Source organism: Ictidomys tridecemlineatus, chromosome 6, assembly GCF_052094955.1.
Source record: "Ictidomys tridecemlineatus isolate mIctTri1 chromosome 6, mIctTri1.hap1, whole genome shotgun sequence".
In the NCBI taxonomy this organism is placed as follows: domain Eukaryota; kingdom Metazoa; phylum Chordata; class Mammalia; order Rodentia; family Sciuridae; genus Ictidomys; species Ictidomys tridecemlineatus.
In genome coordinates, this window is record NC_135482.1 from 3,451,805 (window position 1) to 3,469,423 (window position 17,619).

Sequence of the window (17,619 nt, forward strand, 5' to 3'; positions counted from 1 at the left end):
CTCCGTAACAGGAGCTCGATCACAGGTGACATGATTGACAGGGACTGACTACTCACTGTCACCCCTGAGAATGCGGGAGGCACAGCCGGTGTCAGAGTGTGGAACCCCATGGAAGAGCCGCAGCCCTCAGGCTCCCTTAGATGCAGAAAAGCAATACCAAGGACCTACAGATGCCTGTCCCCCTCAGCAGGGCAGGAACTCGGCAGCCGGAGCTGCGGAGAGGAGTCCTGTCAGGGAGCCCCGGAAACAGGGCACCTCATTCTCAGGACAATCAGATGCCAAGCCCTTCAGTCCACCAGGAAACTCGGAATGTCCCCGGGATGCAGTTTCAATGTCCTGAGCAGCCCCAGGGCTGGAACTCGGGCCTAGGGGGGTAATGTAAGGGCCCTGGCCTGGGGACAGGCCTGGGGATCAGCCTCTGCCACCCAGACCCTAGGGGCATGGGAATCAGCTCAGCCTCCTCAGAGACCAGGAAGAACCAAGAAGAGACTACTGCTGGGCTGGACAGCAATGACACAGTGTGGACAGGACACAGGAGGGCATTCCTGTCCTTGTTGTAACCAACAATCCCCAAACCGCAAGGCCCTGGCCCGTGAGCGGCCCTGCAGAGAAGGCCTCTTCCTGTGCCTGCTCCCCTCCCCAGCCCTGAAACTCATCTTGTGGTGAGTGGTCAGTCACACTGTTGAGAAGTAGCCCGGGGCCGCACTCATTTCCCTGCCCAGGGCTGGGGGCACTTCCGATTTTTGACTCCCAGGAAGGAGTGAAAAACCGCGGACACTGATTTAAATCTTTTCCCCTAAAGTCACAGAGCCCGGGGAGCGGAGCGGGTAGGGAGGAATGCTTTCTGTCCCCCGGTCCTTGAAAGCAGGCTTCCAGGTACCCCCCGCAGCTGTGAGTGGAAATCTTAGGGTGTCCAGTGGGGACCTGTGGCCTGCAGGGGCCTACGGGACTCCAGGGAGCGGGACTGGCCTGGCTCGTGGCTCCTGGTCAAGGCTGAGGCACCTGCCTGGGACCTGCTGGGAGCCCCAGCCCAAGCTGAGAGGGGTCCGCAGGGAGAACGCTCCTCTGGAAGGACCGCCGCTGCTCTGGGGACAGGACAGCGGGGCAGTGAGCACTCTCAGGACAGAGAGGTCTGAGTCCCCCCGCCCCCTTTCTGGGCAGATTCCCCTGCGCCTGAACCTCAGCCACACCCTTCTGGGAAGCGGGGTTTGCGCGGCCACTGAAGGTCACTGGGTGCACTTCCTTCCTTCCCCTTCACAGCCCACTGCTCTCTTCCACAATGCGTACCCGTGGGCACCCTGCCGCCAAGCTGTCACCTCAGGGACTTCTTGGAGCCCAAACTTCAAGCAGAACTGAGAACAGAGGCTGAATGAAGTGACCAGTGACGTGGACTAGTGAGCACCGGCCCAAGCCAGTGTGTAGCCACCTCTGCCCAGCGCTCAGCGGGCACTGCACATGAGTCCCTGGCACTCTCCGGCTCCGGGGCCTGGGCTCCAGCGTCAGCCTTGTTCCGGCAGCCTCCAAAGCTCCTCTGTCCTGCAGCCCCTGAATTCAGACCTCCTCGCGGCCAGGGAGGGCACCTTCTCCTCCCACTGTGGCCAGGGAGGGCATCCTCCTCCCACTGTGGCCAGGGAGGGCACCTCCTCCTCCCACTGTGGCCAGGGAGGGCACCTTCTCCTCCCACTGTGGCCAGGGAGGGCACCTCCTCCTCCCACTGTGGCCAGGGAGGGTACCTCCTCCTCCCACTGTGGCCAGGGAGGGCACCTTCTCCTCCCACTGTGGCCAGGGAGGGCACCTCCTCCTCCCACTGTGGCCAGGGAGGGCATCCTCCTCCTCCCACTGTGGCCAGGGAGGGCACCTTCTCCTCCCACTGTGGCCAGGGAGGGCATCCTCCTCCCACTGTGGCCAGGGAGGGCATCCTCCTCCCACTGTGGCCAGGGAGGGCACCTTCTCCTCCCACTGTGGCCAGGGAGGGCACCTTCTCCTCCCACTGTGGCCAGGGAGGGCACCTTCTCCTCCCACTGTGGCCAGGGAGGGCACCTTCTCCTCCCACTGTGCCCGCAGCCCTTGCCCGCGCCCAGCACACACCTGGGGGTTCACAGACTATTAATTACAAAGAACCAAGGTGGGGGTTGGCAAGGGGCGGGATCACCCTTAAAATGCAGAGGCTGCTTGGGCCGGACCCCCACCCCGCAGGCCTCTCCCTTGTTTCCCAGGGCCTGGAGGGGTGGCCCCAGGGGACATCCCTGAGCCAGCCATCACAGGGTGAAGGGCTGATTAGAATTTCAGGCTGGGCTAGAGGCTGTGGAACTGCCACTTCCTGGCCCTGGAGACAGCCGTGGGAGTCCAGCACTGGCTGTCCCCAAGCCACAGGAGGACTGCTGGAGAAGCCCCTGGTCACGGCTCAAGACACCAACCACGGCAGTCTCTGCAGCAGGTCGGTCCCCAAAAGCTGTGTGTGTCTCAGCAGGACGAGGTCTGTTATTAGCCTGGGCTCCAAAGCCAGAGCCACCCACGTCTTCCCAGGCACTTCCACGGCGGGGCAGGGCGGACGCTGGGAAGCACAAAAGCCAGTGCTGTCCCCACCCCACCCCAGATGCCTCTCCTCCAAGCCACACTCCACTTAGAAAGGCAAATTGCTGTTTTCAGATTTGTCCCTTGTAGTCAAGCAAGCTTTCCTCCATTATGAAAATCACTGTGGCCCAGGACAATGGCACCTAAGTCCCAAGAGGAGCCAGGTTCACAGGAAGACAGGGGCTGCCAGGGGCTGGGGGGGGAGGGAAAGAGAAAGCTCTGGAGATGGCAGGTGGTGACACTGCAGGACAATGTGAATTTACTTGTGCCATCTGAACTGGTTAGGAGCGTACATTTTATGTGATGCATATTTTACTACAATAAAAAATACATTTAAGCTGGGTGCGGTGGTGCACGCCTGTAATCCCAGCAACTCCGGAGGCTGAAGCAAGAGGATCGCAGGTTCGAAGCCAGCCTCAGCAATTTAGGAAGCCCCTGTCTCAAAATAAAAAATTAAAAGGGCTGGGCTGGGATGTAGCTCAGAGGTAAAGTGCCTGGGTTTATCCCCAGTGCAAAAACAAACAAACAAAAAACACTTCCAAAAGTGAGTGTCTGTGGGCCACCTGCCCACAGGTGTTAGGAAAGGAGCCGGTGCTCTGCCCAGGAACTCAATGTTTCAGCCATTGCTGTTCCAATCACTAGTCTGAGCACTGGGAAGAGAGGAATTTGGTCACTTTTTTTTTTTAATATTTATTTTTTGGTTGTAGTTGGATACAATACCTTTATTTTATTTATTTATTTTTATGTGGTGCTGAGGATCGACCCCTGGCACTTGCTAGGCAAGTACTCTAACCCTGAGCCACAGCCCCAGCCCCCGGTCACTTCTTCTAAGATGTTCTTGCAGAACAGCCAGACAGGAGGCACGAGAGATGACATGGGACTCCAAACGGGAAAAGTTAAAATGTTCAGTGACTACGCAAACTGTGACCTTTTAAAAAGAATAAAGATGGCTTTAGAAATTCAACAAAATTTCAGGGGTTTGGGGCAAGGTCCAAACACATTCCCAGAGGCCTTCGGAGGTGGCCGCAGCGCCGCCCAGGCTCGCTGACCTGGGTCACATGGCTCCCAAAGCCAGCACCCGGAGCTTCATGGCCCCACCACAAGTCAGAGACTCTGAGGCCCACCCAGGCACCCCTCCTCCCGGCCCTGCTCATTATGTCACAAGCCACACAGTGTCTTCCATGCGGCCCAAGACCCACCGGCACCTCCTGGAAAGCCACACCCCTCTGAAGTGCCTGGTGTCCAGGCGGACGGGGGGGGGGGGGGGGGTGCTCAGTTCCCAGGGGTCAGACACCATTTGCCACCTGCCCCAGGTGGAATGGACCTGGGGGTAATGGGCCTCAGCCCAATGCCACACTCATGGGCACCAAGCCTCCCAGTGAGCCCAGCGCCCGCCCAGCTCCGCACCAGTCCCAGGCCCACTAGCAACACCTATCAGAGGCCAAAGAACAAGCAATCCCCACACAAGACCCCTGCGCCTGAGCAGACCTAGAGCATGTCAGGAGTGATCTGGAGCCACGAGGCCAGCCCGGCTGCTCCTGTCCCCTGACCATCAACGACCATAATGGCTCCATGATCTATATTTCCACGTTAAGTCCCACACTGCATGCTTCCCAAGCCCACCCAGATCACCCTCTCTCTCAACTGCCAGGCAGGCTCATTGGCCCAGTGCCAGGCTCTAGGGACAATCTGGAATCTTCTCTCACTGATTAGCTCCTTTTTTGTCTGAGAAGAAACTCTCATCATCCACGGTTCCAATGTCATCCCTGTCACCTGACCAGGTGGTAAGGCCCATAAAGAACACTCAGTGCAAGCCAAGAACAAGCCCTTGCAAATGTAGTTAACCCTGCACCAGACATTCCACCGACAGTGCAGGGGTGAGACTGCCCAGTCTTGCCAGGCACGGGGACACACCAGCCATCCAGAGGCTGAGGCAGGAGGATCCAAAGTGTGGGGCCAGCCTCAGCAACTTAACGAGATCCTCAGCAACTTAGCAACACTCTGTCTCAAAATAAAATATAATAAGGGGTAGGATGTAACTCAGTGGTAAAACTCCCCTGTGTTCAGTGCCCAGTACTAAGAATGAATGAATGAATGAATGAATGAATGAATGAATGAATAGAAGCAGTGCCCAGCCTCAACTTGGCAGCCCATCTCACTAACCCCGGGGGCCTGGTTCCTTCAGAGGCACAGTGGGGTGAGCGCACTCAGTGTCGGGTGGGAAAGTGAACAGGACAATCCAGGGCAAGGGCCTAGTCTGTACCCTGATCAAGGAAGAGTCTTTGAAATCCAAGAGAAGCTGCCCTGGTGGGAACAGCACGCTCCCCAGGACTGACATGCTGCTGGGTAGTCTGCACCTGCCCACCGGCACCTCCTGGAAAGCCACACCCCACCTGAAGTGCCTGGTGTCCAGGCGGACGGGGACTCAGTTCCCAGGGGTCAGACACCACTTGCCACCTGCCCCAGCAGTGAAACTCAGCTGCTTCCAGGTGCGTCAGGCTTTCTAAAGATGATGGCATGGACACGGATCGTGCGGATGACGATGCAGGTTCTCAGGCACAGAGAGGCTCAGGGTTTAGAGGGACAGGGAGAGGCCCTCGACCTGAAGTGAGGACATGGCCACATGGTCTTTCCCAGACCATAGATGCTGGGCTGTCAGTCAGAGGGATTCGTTACCAGTCTCTGGGTGGAAGCTTCCAGAATGTCAGCCTGCTAGCTGTAAACATCGTAGGGGTTTGGGGCAATGTCCAAACACATTCCCAAGTGGCCTGTGAGCCACGGGATCTAGTGTCCTCAAGGCAGCTCAGCAGTGGCTAAGACTCAGGGCTCTGGAAAGGGAATGGGATTCTGCCACCTGTGTCCCGGTCCTCCTGGTTCACATACCCTGCGGGGACCATGCCCATCAACACTGGCACCTTGTCTGAAGCTGTGCAGAGCTGAGGGGACTCCCTGGGTCCAGGAACCCCGGGACATGGGAATCCAGAAACACAAGAAAATGGCAGTGCAGGGCCCTGGGCCGCTGGCAGCCTCTGCAGGCCTCACAGGACCCGGTGGGGACAGACCCAAGGCCACCAGGCCTCCTAGGAAGCAGCAGGGTGAGCTGGCGTCTGCTCTTCGGGCTCCAGGCCTCAGCTCCACCCAAGAGTTCCTGTGTCCTTGAAGCCTCACCTGCCACTCCTGAGCACGTCCCCAGCCGTCACAGAGACCCCCAGGGTCTGAGGCAGAGAAGCAGGAGGATGCAGCAAGATAGAAGGGGCAGAAGGCACAGCGGGAGAGGTGAGGGGAGTGACCTTCCCCCAGGCTCTCTCGGGCAGCCACTTCCTGTGCCACATGTCACATGGGCCATCCACACCTGGTCGCCTCTGTAGCATCCAGCCCTGTCCAAGGGGGTCCTAGGCCTCCAGGACCCCTCTCCCCCAGGGCCTCTGTCTCTCTCGACACCCACCTCGCATCTTCTGCATCTGCTGGCTGGATCCCGCACCCTGCTAGCCAGGCCACCCAGGGCCCTCCTCTCCCCTGGCCAGTGCATTCTTGCCGCGCCAGCCCCCTGCCCTTCCTCCAGTGCCCTCCCTGGCCGCCCCTAGCACGCAGGCTCACATAGGGCACATCTGTTTCCTGCCCTGCATGGTCTCTTTGTTCCCTGAACTTTCCGGCACTTAGCACAAATGATTAACCCTGTACTCAGCACCCGGAGAACGGGGACAGGCTGAGTCCCGTTCTAGACTCTGCCCAGTGCCTGCTGAGCAGTCACTCAGTCCTCAGTCGCTGTCTGTGAATGAATGAATGAGCAAATGATCTCAAGGGACCTCAGCCCGTGGGGCAGGGGAGGGGAAGAGACTCGGGACCTGGCCCAAGGCCACGCAGGGCTCCAAACCCTGCTCTGCGCTAAAGGTCAACCCAGGCTCACGGCAACTGCAGGAAACCAGCTTCCCCTAAAGCCGGACTTCAGACCAGTCCGACTTGGGTTGGTGTTACCACGGAGTGTCCTGGTTAACAGGGTGACACTGCCTGGAGTCCTGGGGCCACTGTGTGCTGGGGACATGCTCCCTGCATCTCGGTGTCCTCCCCTGGATGATGGGAACAGTGACAGTGTCTCCTCGTGAGATTAATGTGGGGGGCAGCCAGGTACCACAGGGTCCTGGGGGTGGAGAGACGGGCGCTCTAGTCCCAGCGCTGTGAGGAGGGAGGTGGGTGGACGGAGCTCGGGTGACGCCTGACCCTACGTGGCAGCACTGACTCCCAGGTCCAGAGAGATTTTTTTAAACCAAAGTAAGAAGCAAGCCTTCAAATGTAAAAATCAAACCTGACAGTCCACGTCTACTCCAGCAGGTGACATGACCAATCCAGAAGGAAAAGGAGGCTCAGGTGAATCTGGGTCACCCACTTCACAGCTAGATACGAACAAAAGCCCCTCAGTTCCAACAATCGCCCAGAGCAGGACACACTCTCAATCCATCGTGTTGGAAAGGGCCGGAGAGAAGGCCGGACTGGGCCACTGTCTGAGTCACTTTCAGAACTGGGACCAGCACATCTGACCCGTGATTGCTGGGCAGTCGCTCAGTTGTTGACTGTGAATGAAAATGAATGAGCAAATGGTCTCAAGGGACCCCAGCTTCCAGGGCTGGCCCCGGTGGAGGACCCTCCTGATAACCTGCAGGCTTCCGGAGCCATCCTCCCAGCCCTGCCCATAGACTCAGCCAAGGTCTCCTCCTCCAGGAAGGCTTCCGGACTGCCAGAGGGCTCTTTCTGTCAACAGGGCTCCCAGGAGGGCAGGGTTTCTCTCCTTCCTGCCTTTGGATACTATCCTGCCTACAGCAGTATCCAGCCCCAGAGCTGTTCCAGAGGTTGAGAGAAGCGGTGGGTGGCTGACTTTGCTGGGGCCAGCACCGCTCAGCTGTGGCCCTGCAGGGCTGCTTCCCGGCTCCAGGCTGGAGAGAACATTCAGGGCAGTCCTGGGGGAAGGCCATCTTCCCACAGAGGAAGGGTCAACACCAATGACAGCGAATAATAACAGAGACCATGGTGGCTCTGTCCTGGGCTCTCCCCTCAATCTTCAAAGCCACCCAGGAAGGCGGCTTCTGCTATCTCCATCTTATAGATGAGAAAACGCTCCAAGCCATCCCTGAGTCTTTCTGAAGACGGACAGACTGGTTTCCAGTCCCTTGGGCCCCATGTACCCTGCTGGGAACTGAAGATGAGTGAGCTGTCCCAGGCTAGTCCAGCAGGGACAGGGCATGCAGCCCAAGCTGGGGGGGCCTCGGGCAGAACCAGGAGAGGTCCCAGGGCCACCCCCACCCAGAGCACCCCAGGCTCATCTTCTAACATCAAGCGCTCGGCCCCGCCTCCCGACTGGGAGACTTCCAGGAGCCCAGTGCGTGCCACATGGTCCAGAGCCAGGTCCTCCAGCCTTTGTTCTCCTCCCAACACGCTTTCTTTTAATCAGTGGGAAACTCTGCCCTGTTCAAGTCAGAGGCCAAGAAAGCCTCAGAGAAAACACAACTGTTTTTCCCCACACTCACCTCCTCCCCCTCCTTCACACACCAGAGCTCGGGGCAGCTGGACAGGACAGACAGACACAGGACAGACAGGCCCTCATCTTACATCTGCCCCAAGAAAGATCAGGGCCCTTCTACGTGGCCCGATACCGAGTGAACCCCAGCAGATTAGCAAAAGGGCTCACTCTTTTCCAGAATGGGGCCCCAGGGTGGTGCTACCCAGGCTGCAGGAAGGACCTGGGCACCTTCTGACCTCGTCTTCCCAGACCACACCACACTGTTCCAAACAGAGGGTTCTGCCCGCAAGAAACAGCTAGGGCCACAGGACAGCACAGCTCTGCTCACTCAAACTTTTTAAACCCTTCAGGTTGGGAACTTGTCTATGAAGACAGATCAGTGAGGTAGCGAGGGGCTCCGGGCTGGCCAGTCTTGGGAGCTCAAAGTCAAACATGCCAGGGGAAAGTTTTCTCCAGAAGCACAGGGGTGGTCAGTGAGGGAGGTCTCGGGGCTCCTGGATTCCTGAGAGTTGGCTACATCTTCTCTCTGGGTCTGTAGCAGCGTCTCTGTGGCCTTGTGCTGCCTGCCTGACAGCTCCAAGGCCCTCTCTGGGCCTTTACCCTGCCTAACAGTGACACAAATGTCCACTCTGCCCAGAATGTTCTACCAACACTGCCTCCAGCTCCTCCCCAAGCTCCATCTCCTCCAAGTCCCCCAGGAGCTCCCAACACTGAGCCCTGGCCTCCCCACAGTCTCCAACCTGAGGAGGGACCCAGGGATGCCCAGGATGGAGCCAGTGCCCAGAACAAGCGAGTCCCCAGAGGCCTGCAGCAGTAATCGAGCCAGAGCCTCTGCAGAGCCAACCCCCCTCCTTGTCCCCCTCCTGCAGCCTCCTCTTAAATTCCCTGCAGGCATTATCTGGGACAAGTGACCTTTTGACCAAGGAGGAGGGTAGTGATCAGAGAATTCAAAAGAAACTAAACTAAACCAGGGATAAAGAATCTGAGATTCCAGGGGTGGTCTGGACCTGGGCCCCAGGAGAAACAAAGACTCCAGCAGCGCAGGGCCTGGCTAATGGCCCTGAGAAGCCACAGGGCCAGCAGAGAGGTCAGAGGTCATGGCTCTCCCGCCCAGCAGCTGCTGTGATCCAGAGGCACTGGGACTGCCCCCCACCACATCACACCAGGCCTGGAGGATCTGCAGAGAGAAAGGCACCGCGTGGGTGGCACTATCCCTGCACTGTTCCTCCCAGGGCTGGGAGAGGAGGTTCTAGGCCACAGATTTGCTAGAGGACACCCCTCCCACCTTGCCACAGGGTGGTAGGTTTGGAAGTGACCTGTCCCCTGTCCCAGCTGAACACGAAGCCTGGCAGAAGCACTGCCTTGGGTCCTGTGTCCCAGGGGGGCAGGAAGGGAGGAGATGGCCAGATCCCAAGAGGACCACCACCTTGAAGTCTTCTAGCTTCGCCCTTACTTTCTGATTTCTTCCTGTCCACTTCCCTACCCCCAAACCGACTGTCTCTTGGACAAATTACTGCTCCCACCCCTCAGTTTGCTCCTCAGCGAGATGATACAACAGCCCCCACCAGGGGTGGGGCTGGTGCAGTGGGAAAAGACACACAAGGGGCTTCGGGCCAAAGTGTTCCCCACCCCCAAGGACCCAGGTTGGGGTCTTCGCGGCAGAGTCTATGTGCCAGGACTGGGGTAGAGGGTGGATGACAGGGCGCGCTAGAGGAAGAGGGACGTGGGGTAGACCCCTAAGCGAGGGAGGTGTTAGGCCGACCAGGAGAGAGAAGGGAGGGGACGTCCCCAGCCAGCGGCTCTGCAGCCTGCACGATGACCGCCCCGATGCGCAGCGCTGGGCTGCGCACGCGGCTCTGAGTCCTGGCAGCTGCAGAACTTCCAAGAAGCACGGCCAGGGAACGGGGACCGGGACCCTACAAAGGGGACCCTGGGCCCGAGACGCCCTACCTCGGGCAGCCAGCAGCGAGAGGCCGCCCAGCAGCAGCAGCAGCAGCAGCAGCGGCAGCGGGACGGGGCGCAGCGGCGCGGCGCGCTCCATGGGGCCGGCGGGCGCGGGCGGGCGGCGGCGGACAAAGGCGCGGCGGCTCCGGGCTCACCGGCGCGACGGCAGCGGCTCCGCGATCGGCCGAACCTGGGCAGCCAACGCTGGGCCGGGCCGCGCCGTTCAATTATCCCGCCCGGGAGGAGGCGGGGCCGCGCGTCCTCCCTCCCGCCGCCCCCGCGCGGCCCCGGGACCCTCCCTCCGGCGCCCCGGCCGCGGGGGCGCGCTGCCACGGCCGCGGGCGGCGCGGGGCCCTGGCCCCCCTGCAGGGGCGCGCAGAAGGGGGCCCTTCCGGGCGGACTCGCCCCAGGCCCCCAGACTCGGCCCCCGCAAAGCCCTATCCCCCTCCACTGCCGCGGGCGGGCTCAGGATCAGGGCTAGGGCGCCTGGCCCGCGGAAAGGACCCGCGCCCGGACGCGGGCAGCCAGGCCGCCGGAACCCCGGCCTCCCCGGCCTCGAGTGTCCTGGGTCCCCTGGAGCGGGCCCACTCGGGGCTCTCCGGAGTGCTCGTTTCCCGCCTGGGGCGCCCGGCTGGCGCGCATCGCTGCAGGTCCCTCGCCTGTCCCAGCTGGACCCAAAAACCCTATGGAGAGGAGAGTTTTCAGGCTGGGAAGCCATGGGACAGCCTTTGCAGGGCCTGTGGGAGCCGACTTGTGCTTAATTCGTAACTGCATCCAGTGGTTACTGAGGACGAGATGGTCTGCCTGAAACAAATAGATCTCTTTAACACACACACACACACACACACACACACACACACACACACACACAAAAACCCCCAAACCAAACAAACTAGTACAGGTAAAGATTTGGTTCCCCGGGAGGAGACCCACAGGAACTCTATTTAGCTGAATGTATGGATTCCAGGGTTCTGCAGTTCTCCTCCGGGGCTCTTTCCAGCAGAAATACGAGTGCATACTAGCAGACAGACGTGTACTGGGACGGTCACAGTGGCACTGTTCAACAGAGCTCCCGAGTGGGAGTGACAGCATGGTCACAGCAGCACAGCAGAGTGGATCCACCCTCAGGGTCCACACCGGGGACTTGGAGCAAGGTGCACAGCTCCACAGGGTGATCACAGTCTGAGCAGCAGGGCCAGCCACAGAGAAGCACTGGCACGTGGTTCCATTTATAGGAAGAACAAGCACAGGCCAGAAATCAGGGGAGTGCTGATCACTAGAGTGGGTTAGGGACTAGAGGGAGCATGAGGGGCTGGCTTCTTAACCTGGGTTCTGGATACAAGGTTGGGTTCAGTCTGAAGTTTTGTCAAGCTGCTCACTTACAAAATGTGCCCCCACCCATTTCCTTCCTTCCTTCCTTCCTTCCTTCCTTCCTTCCTTCCTTCCTTCCTTCCTTCCTTCCTTCCTTCCTTCCTTCCTTCCTTTCTTCTTTTTCTACCAGGGATGGAACCCAGAGGCTCTTAGCCACTGAGGCACATCTCCAGCCCTTTTTATTTTGAGACAGGGTCTGGCTAAGTTGCTTAGGGCCTTGCTAAGTTGCTGAGGCTGGCTCTGAACTTGCCATTCTCCTGCCTCAGCCTCCCGCTGACCCTTTTTTCTTAAGATGGGGTCTCGCTATGTTGCCCAGGCTGGTCTGGAATTCCTGGGTTCAAATGATCCTCCTGCTTCAGCCTTCCAAGTAGCTGGGACCACCAATGGGTACCACCACACCCAGCTGCCCTTTTCTGAATGTTGAATTTTAAAAATCAAAACCTGGGGCTGGGGATGTGGCTCAAGCGGTAGCGCGCTCGCCTGGCATGTGTGTGGCCCGGGTACGATCCTCAGCACCACATACAAACAAAGATGTTGTGTCCGCCGATAACTAAAAAATAAACATTAAAAAAATTGTAATGCAAAAAAAAAGAATATATGTATAATGGCATAATTTAAAAAAATAAAATAAAAAATAAAAACCAAAGAGACAAAAGACATTTTCCCACAAGATGCCTCACACACTTGAGGTTTGCAGAGAACCCAGGAAAGCTCATGAAGGGCACCTGCCACTAACTGCCTGCTTGGTTACAGAGACCTCCCTGACACGGAATTGCCGTTGAAAGGGCAGAGGGGAGGCACCAGAGACCCTGGGCAGCCTCAAAAGGGATCTGGTATGTTCTTGCTGGAGATGATACCAGGCACCTAAGCATGTGCATGGACAGAGGGGCCCCTGAGCTGGGCAGACTGGGACTCTGTAGTACTTTGGTATTCTTCTGTCTTTTTTTAAGCCATGGAGGAATAAGGGTATGTAGAGTCTAGAGGGCTAAGAGAGGGTGGCTGATGGGGAAGAGTCCTGGGCCCCCCAGACAGGCCACTGGAAGAAATAGGCAGAGAGGTGGGAGGAAGGCTGGGCAGGGAGATATCCATGAAGGGTTCAGAGAGGGAGTCTGGCTGGAGCTGCCCAGTAGAGCCTGGGCTCAGTGAGGCTGGGCCTGAGAATTCCTGCCGGAGCCAGAGCAGGTGCCCCCGCATCACCCTTTCTGAGGATGGGGAAGGAATGACCAGGCTGTAGGTGGCTGCAGAGGGGGTGGGGGTATAGACAGGGACAGCAGGAGTAGGTGGCTCATTCCTGTGCTCTGACTCCCAGCCCGGGGCTCCTCCGGAGGTGACTTTGTATCCAGTTTCTTGTTTCTCACTGAACATGGAAGTGTAACCCCCCACACACACACACTGGAACACCACGTGAATACCTGAAGAATGGACAGGCCAGAGTTGAATCTCCTATCACAGGACAGTTCTGTCATTTAAATTTCGCAGGGTTTGAGTTGGGGTGGGGCTCAGGATGAGCGCTTGCCCAGCATGTTTGAAGCCCTGGGTTCCTTCTTCAGCACTACAAAAAATTAAAAATTAAAAAAAAAAATTGTGGGCTTAGAAATTACTTTGCAGTGAAACCTGTGTGCCCAGAACAGGCTGTATCTCAGTGGCTCCTAACATGGGTGCCCTGAAAGAGTCGTTTCAGCCAGAAATGGACAAATTCACTTTCAGGCCAACAGGCAGAGAAGCCCCGGGTCCCTCCACCGCCCCTCCAGATTGCGTAACATTGTGTTTAAAGTGGGCCACAGGCTGTCTTGTTTCAATGTGTCTTTTATCAGGAGCAATGGCTGGACTTCTCTAGTGCTAATGGACCATTTCTGTTGTGTGACTTGTTCACAACTCATTTATATAATGGCACGATTATGTATAACGGGAAAATCTAGGAAAAGGCAGTGTCCAGTGCTAGCCCATGCATGGTCCATAGGGTTGGATTCAACTACCACAGATCAGTATTCAGTGACTCAACAGAATATCATGCTATTGTTGAAAAGGCAGGACAGGAGACCAAAGCAGTAATATGGTATTAGTGAACAAACTGCACGTGAAAACAGAGCCCACATGAAGGGTGAGTGTGCCATCATGACGACGCACGAGGTGTATCCATGTGGCTAAGGACCAGAAGGAAACCAAATGAAAGTGGAAGCCTCATTTGATGGGGGAAATTTTTATTCTTAATTTCTTAAAAATGTGATTTAATTTGTTTAGGGGACAATCAACAGGGGAATCCTTGTGCCAGAAACCTCGGGTGATGTGCTTACTACACCTAAACTCGACCCGACCTTTCTTGGCCACCGAGGCAAACCTCCCATTAGGAGCACTGCTGTGGCTCCTGACCAAAGAAAGCGCACCGTGTTATCAGGGGAGACCAGCGTGTTTCTGGCACAAAATTCGGATCCTTTTCCTCCTGGGTCTTTATGTAAGAGTCAAGAAACTTGATAAGCAGCACATTTGCTTGCAGTTTGCAGAGAGAGAGGGAGAGACTGATCTTTGGGCAGGTTTCCTGTGGGGTAGAAGGGGCGGAGGCCCCAGCCTCTGACCCAGGGTTTTGGGCACGATGACACACACACACCCTGGAAATCTGCTGCAAGCAGGAAGTCATGCACCATGTCCACAGTGACAGTCCAGCACTCTTCCCCATCACAAACAGTTCTCCATCTGTTTGAAAGATCATGGCTGGTGCTCACGGGCTGTTGTTCCCAAGTTAATCGACAAATGCCCGGCCCAGCCTCCTGTGACCTTTGCACCGCAGTCTTTGAGCCTGAAGCTGCATTCCTTCCTCAAGGTTTCTGAGAGCAGCCACTGCCCTGCCCCCGCCCTTCCAGGCACACCTGGGCCCTTGACCCTGGTGCACCTGGCTAACCCCTCACTCACTGGCCACAGCGTCCTGGCCTTCGCCTGACCCCTAGAGCTCAAAGCACCAGCCTCGCTTCCCTCCTCGTTGCTTAGAGCAGACAGGAGTTCCAGACAGGCTCGAGCCAGGAGCTGGGAGTCCTGGGCCTGCCAGGTCCTTAAGCCCTCTCCAAGGCCGTCTTCTCGTTCTGTCTAAGCAGCCAGCTCCTTCCTGTCCTTCGGGTCTCAGCCAAGATGAGCTGTTGAGAGTGCTGTTGCTGCTCACGCTGACCGAGGCCTTGGGCCTGGATGTCCCCTCTCTGCCCTGCACCGCCTCCCTGTGGCCCTCTGCTCCAGCCCACCGTCCCTCCTTTCTGTTCGTGTGCAGGCTTTTGCTCCGCCCCCTCGCCCCTGGGCCCCCTTGCCCCTGGGCCCCCTGAGGCACAGCCTGTGTCTGCCATCTTTGCCGTGGGCCTGGCTTCCTGAGCCACTTGCTGAGGGCGTGAATGGAGAGAGTGGCTTCCTAGCAGCTGGCAACACGGGGTGGTAAGAAAGAGACCCAGGTGACGTCATGGCCACCACTGAGATGGCCTCTCTTCTCTGCATTTTATAGCTGAGGAGGTGGCAGACCTAGTGTGGCTGCCCAGTCTCTGCCCTCTGCCAGTTGGGAGCCGACCTGGGCTGCGGTCCACTTACTGTCCCTTTTGAGTCCCTCCTCCACTAAGGATTTTCTTCACTGGGAAGGTCCTGGGCAAACCTGTGACCAGGCCCCAGAATGTGGGAGAATACCAGGCTGTCAGTGGGCTGTTGGAAATGAGAAGCCCCAAGTTATTCCACACACATAAGATCTGGAGTACCACCGTGCTCCCCAAACCCCAAGCAGCTGCTCCCTTCTCAGACCCGGACACTGGACGGCCCTCCGAGGCCCTCCGAGTGCGTGTGCATTCTCACAGTAAGTGGGCGTGGGTGGCCGCTCTGCCATGGGCCCACGCTGGCACCTCAGACTTGCCCCTGGCTTTCAAGGGGTTCCTCCACATCAGTGACAACCCCTGCCACCGGGCAGGCAGGGACAGGAGGATGGCTGAGGAGGAAGAAGTCATCAAAGAAGGCTTCCTAGAGGAGGTAACCAGACCCCTGCGCTGGAGCCATCTTGGGGGTGAGTGGTGCTGGAGCAGGTCCAGGCCGGGGGAGGGGAAGGGCCTGGGTGGGTGACAGACATCCCAGATGAGGGAGGAGCAGGCAGCGTCCAGGTCTGAGGATGGACCATGTTGGGTAAAATTAGTGGGTGCAGTTCAGCAGGACAGGAGGGGATGAGAGAGGGCAGGGCCACCACAGGACAGGTTGAGGGGGAAGTGGGCTTAGGAATCCGGCAGGAGTCCTCTGCCCGCTGGGCCCTGCCTGGGCCATCTTAATCTTCCGTCCAGGGGTCAGTTTCCATGGGTCTAGCGCCCAGTGACGGTCAGCCCACAGGAAGTGACTCCCATTTCACAGCTGGGGGGACAGCATCACCAGGGGACCACCAGAGCCAGGATGTAAACCAGGCAGGTCTGGGTCCCCAGCTGTGTCACTGACAGGGGACAGACAGATGCAAGAGATGGGAACCTGAGGTTAGGGGAACCATTCTGTAAACTGCACCCACTGTGCTGACCCCACATACTTTCCTTTCAAGAAGCAATTTACGTGCAGCCCTGTTTTAAGGACTTACGAGGCTTCAGAGGACGGGATGTGTCACATTCCCCAGCAAGCCACCAGCCACCTGCAGGAGAAACTCAGGCCTTCAGATAATGTTGATAAGAAGAACACAAGTCATTCTGAACTGGAATTCAGGGAGATAAGAATAATTCTCCCTAACCATGAATTCTGTAAGAAAAGATTCCAGTTAGAACCTGTCCACATGGGCCAAAGTGACCAGAGTTGTCATGGCCGTGGGGACTGGAGTCTGATGTCATCCTGCTGTCAGGCAGACATCAAGAGGTAGACCTGGGTGGGACTCTCTGGAAACTTCTCTGGGATCCCCCATAAAGTGGAGCACAGGAGAAGCACCTTGCGGCTCTTGTCTCTGAGAGGACCCACTCTGTCCTGTGAGAGTGTCCCCTTGGCCCCCTTCCCGTCCCCTCTAGTAAACACATTCCTGTTGCTCTAAGTGGCGTGTCCGAAATCTTTCTGATTAGGCTGCAAGAATTGGGGTTTGAAGGGGGGGGTCCCTAGGCTGCCTCCGTTTCCCAGAAGTTCCCAGAGTGCCCACTTAGCACGGTGCCAAGTGGCTGCCTGGAGTTGTGGGTGGCACAGTGCCCCCAGGTTCATATGCTAAAGTCCCAGATCCCGCACCTCAGAGTGTGATTGTATTTGGAGACGGGGTCTTTAAGGACCTGACGTCAGGGTGGGCTCTAACCCAACAGGGCTGCTGCCCTGTGAAAAGCTAAGAGTAGGACACAGACCTGCACAGAGGGGACCAGCGAGGACAGAGAAGACTCTTAAGGAGCCAACCCTGCTGACACCTTGATCTTAGACTTCTGGCCTTCAGCACTGTGAGAATAAAGCCACCCTGTCCGCAGCGCATGTCACAGCAGCCCAGCAGACCAGTGCCGCGGCAGAGAGAGGGAGGGACAGCCACCATGCTGGACCTGGGACATTGTCACAGGCGTTGGAACCAGGAGGGAAGGGGGCACACGTTCCGGAACATTCTAGAACCTGAACCCTCCATGGATCAGAGGAAGAACAGGGGCAAGTTCCAATAAAACACTACCACTTATTTGTATGTTGAACAGTCCCTGGGGCCACCCGAACAAAGGCCCAGAAAACACAAAGCCCGAGGAGCCTCATGTTAGGGAGAGGGGCCTGGTCCTCGGGCTGCCCCCACAGCGGTCAAGTGGAGCTGGAGAGAGTGAAGGTGCTTCTGGGGTAACCACACAAAACAAGGAAGTTTGTGTGCCTTTCCTTGGGACCACATGGGACAACGTCGACTTCCTGCCTTCTTGGAGGAACCAACCCTGATGCCCGGGGCTCTGCCCTGGAGCCTGGGACAGTCCTTTCATCTGGCTTCTGTTTGGGTGCAGATTTGCCTTAAAAAAAAAATTATATATATATATATATATATATATATATATATATATATATATATATATATATATATATATGTAAGTTGTCAGTGGAACTTTATTATTATTATTATTAACGAGTGGTGCTGAGAACGAACCCAGTGCCTCGCACATGCCAGGCAAGTGCTCCACTGAGCCCCAGCCCAGCTCTGCCTTCCTCTGTGTTGGCCACTCTGAGCAGGAACGCGAGCTCTACCTTCCCGCCAGCGCAGGCTGTGGAGCAGGGCGTGCGTCATCACAGACGTCTGTCTTTCT

General features: G+C 57.4%; 1 protein-coding gene and 1 long non-coding RNA gene across 4 annotated transcripts in view; one reads left to right on the forward strand and one right to left on the reverse strand.

Moving 5' to 3' along the window:
- Fbln1 (fibulin 1) overlaps positions 1–10,242 on the reverse strand; it is a 71,542-nt gene extending 61,300 nt beyond the window's left edge. The window contains exon 1 of one of the 3 annotated variants that reach the window (XM_078052544.1): positions 10,037–10,242. In XM_078052544.1, the coding sequence (XP_077908670.1) occupies positions 10,037–10,127 (91 nt within the window). In that variant the 5' untranslated portion in view covers positions 10,128–10,242. Of the gene's footprint in view, positions 1–6,019; positions 6,042–10,036 lie in introns of those variants that run through there. The other 2 variants (XM_078052546.1, XM_078052545.1) reach the window with 2 other exon arrangements.
- Positions 10,243–14,234: 3,992 nt separating this feature from the next.
- LOC144378301 (uncharacterized) lies at positions 14,235–16,409 on the forward strand. The gene is made up of 2 exons (XR_013440000.1): positions 14,235–15,422; positions 15,936–16,409. It is a non-coding gene; the product is annotated as an uncharacterized LOC144378301 (long non-coding RNA).
- Positions 16,410–17,619: the final 1,210 nt, after the last annotated feature.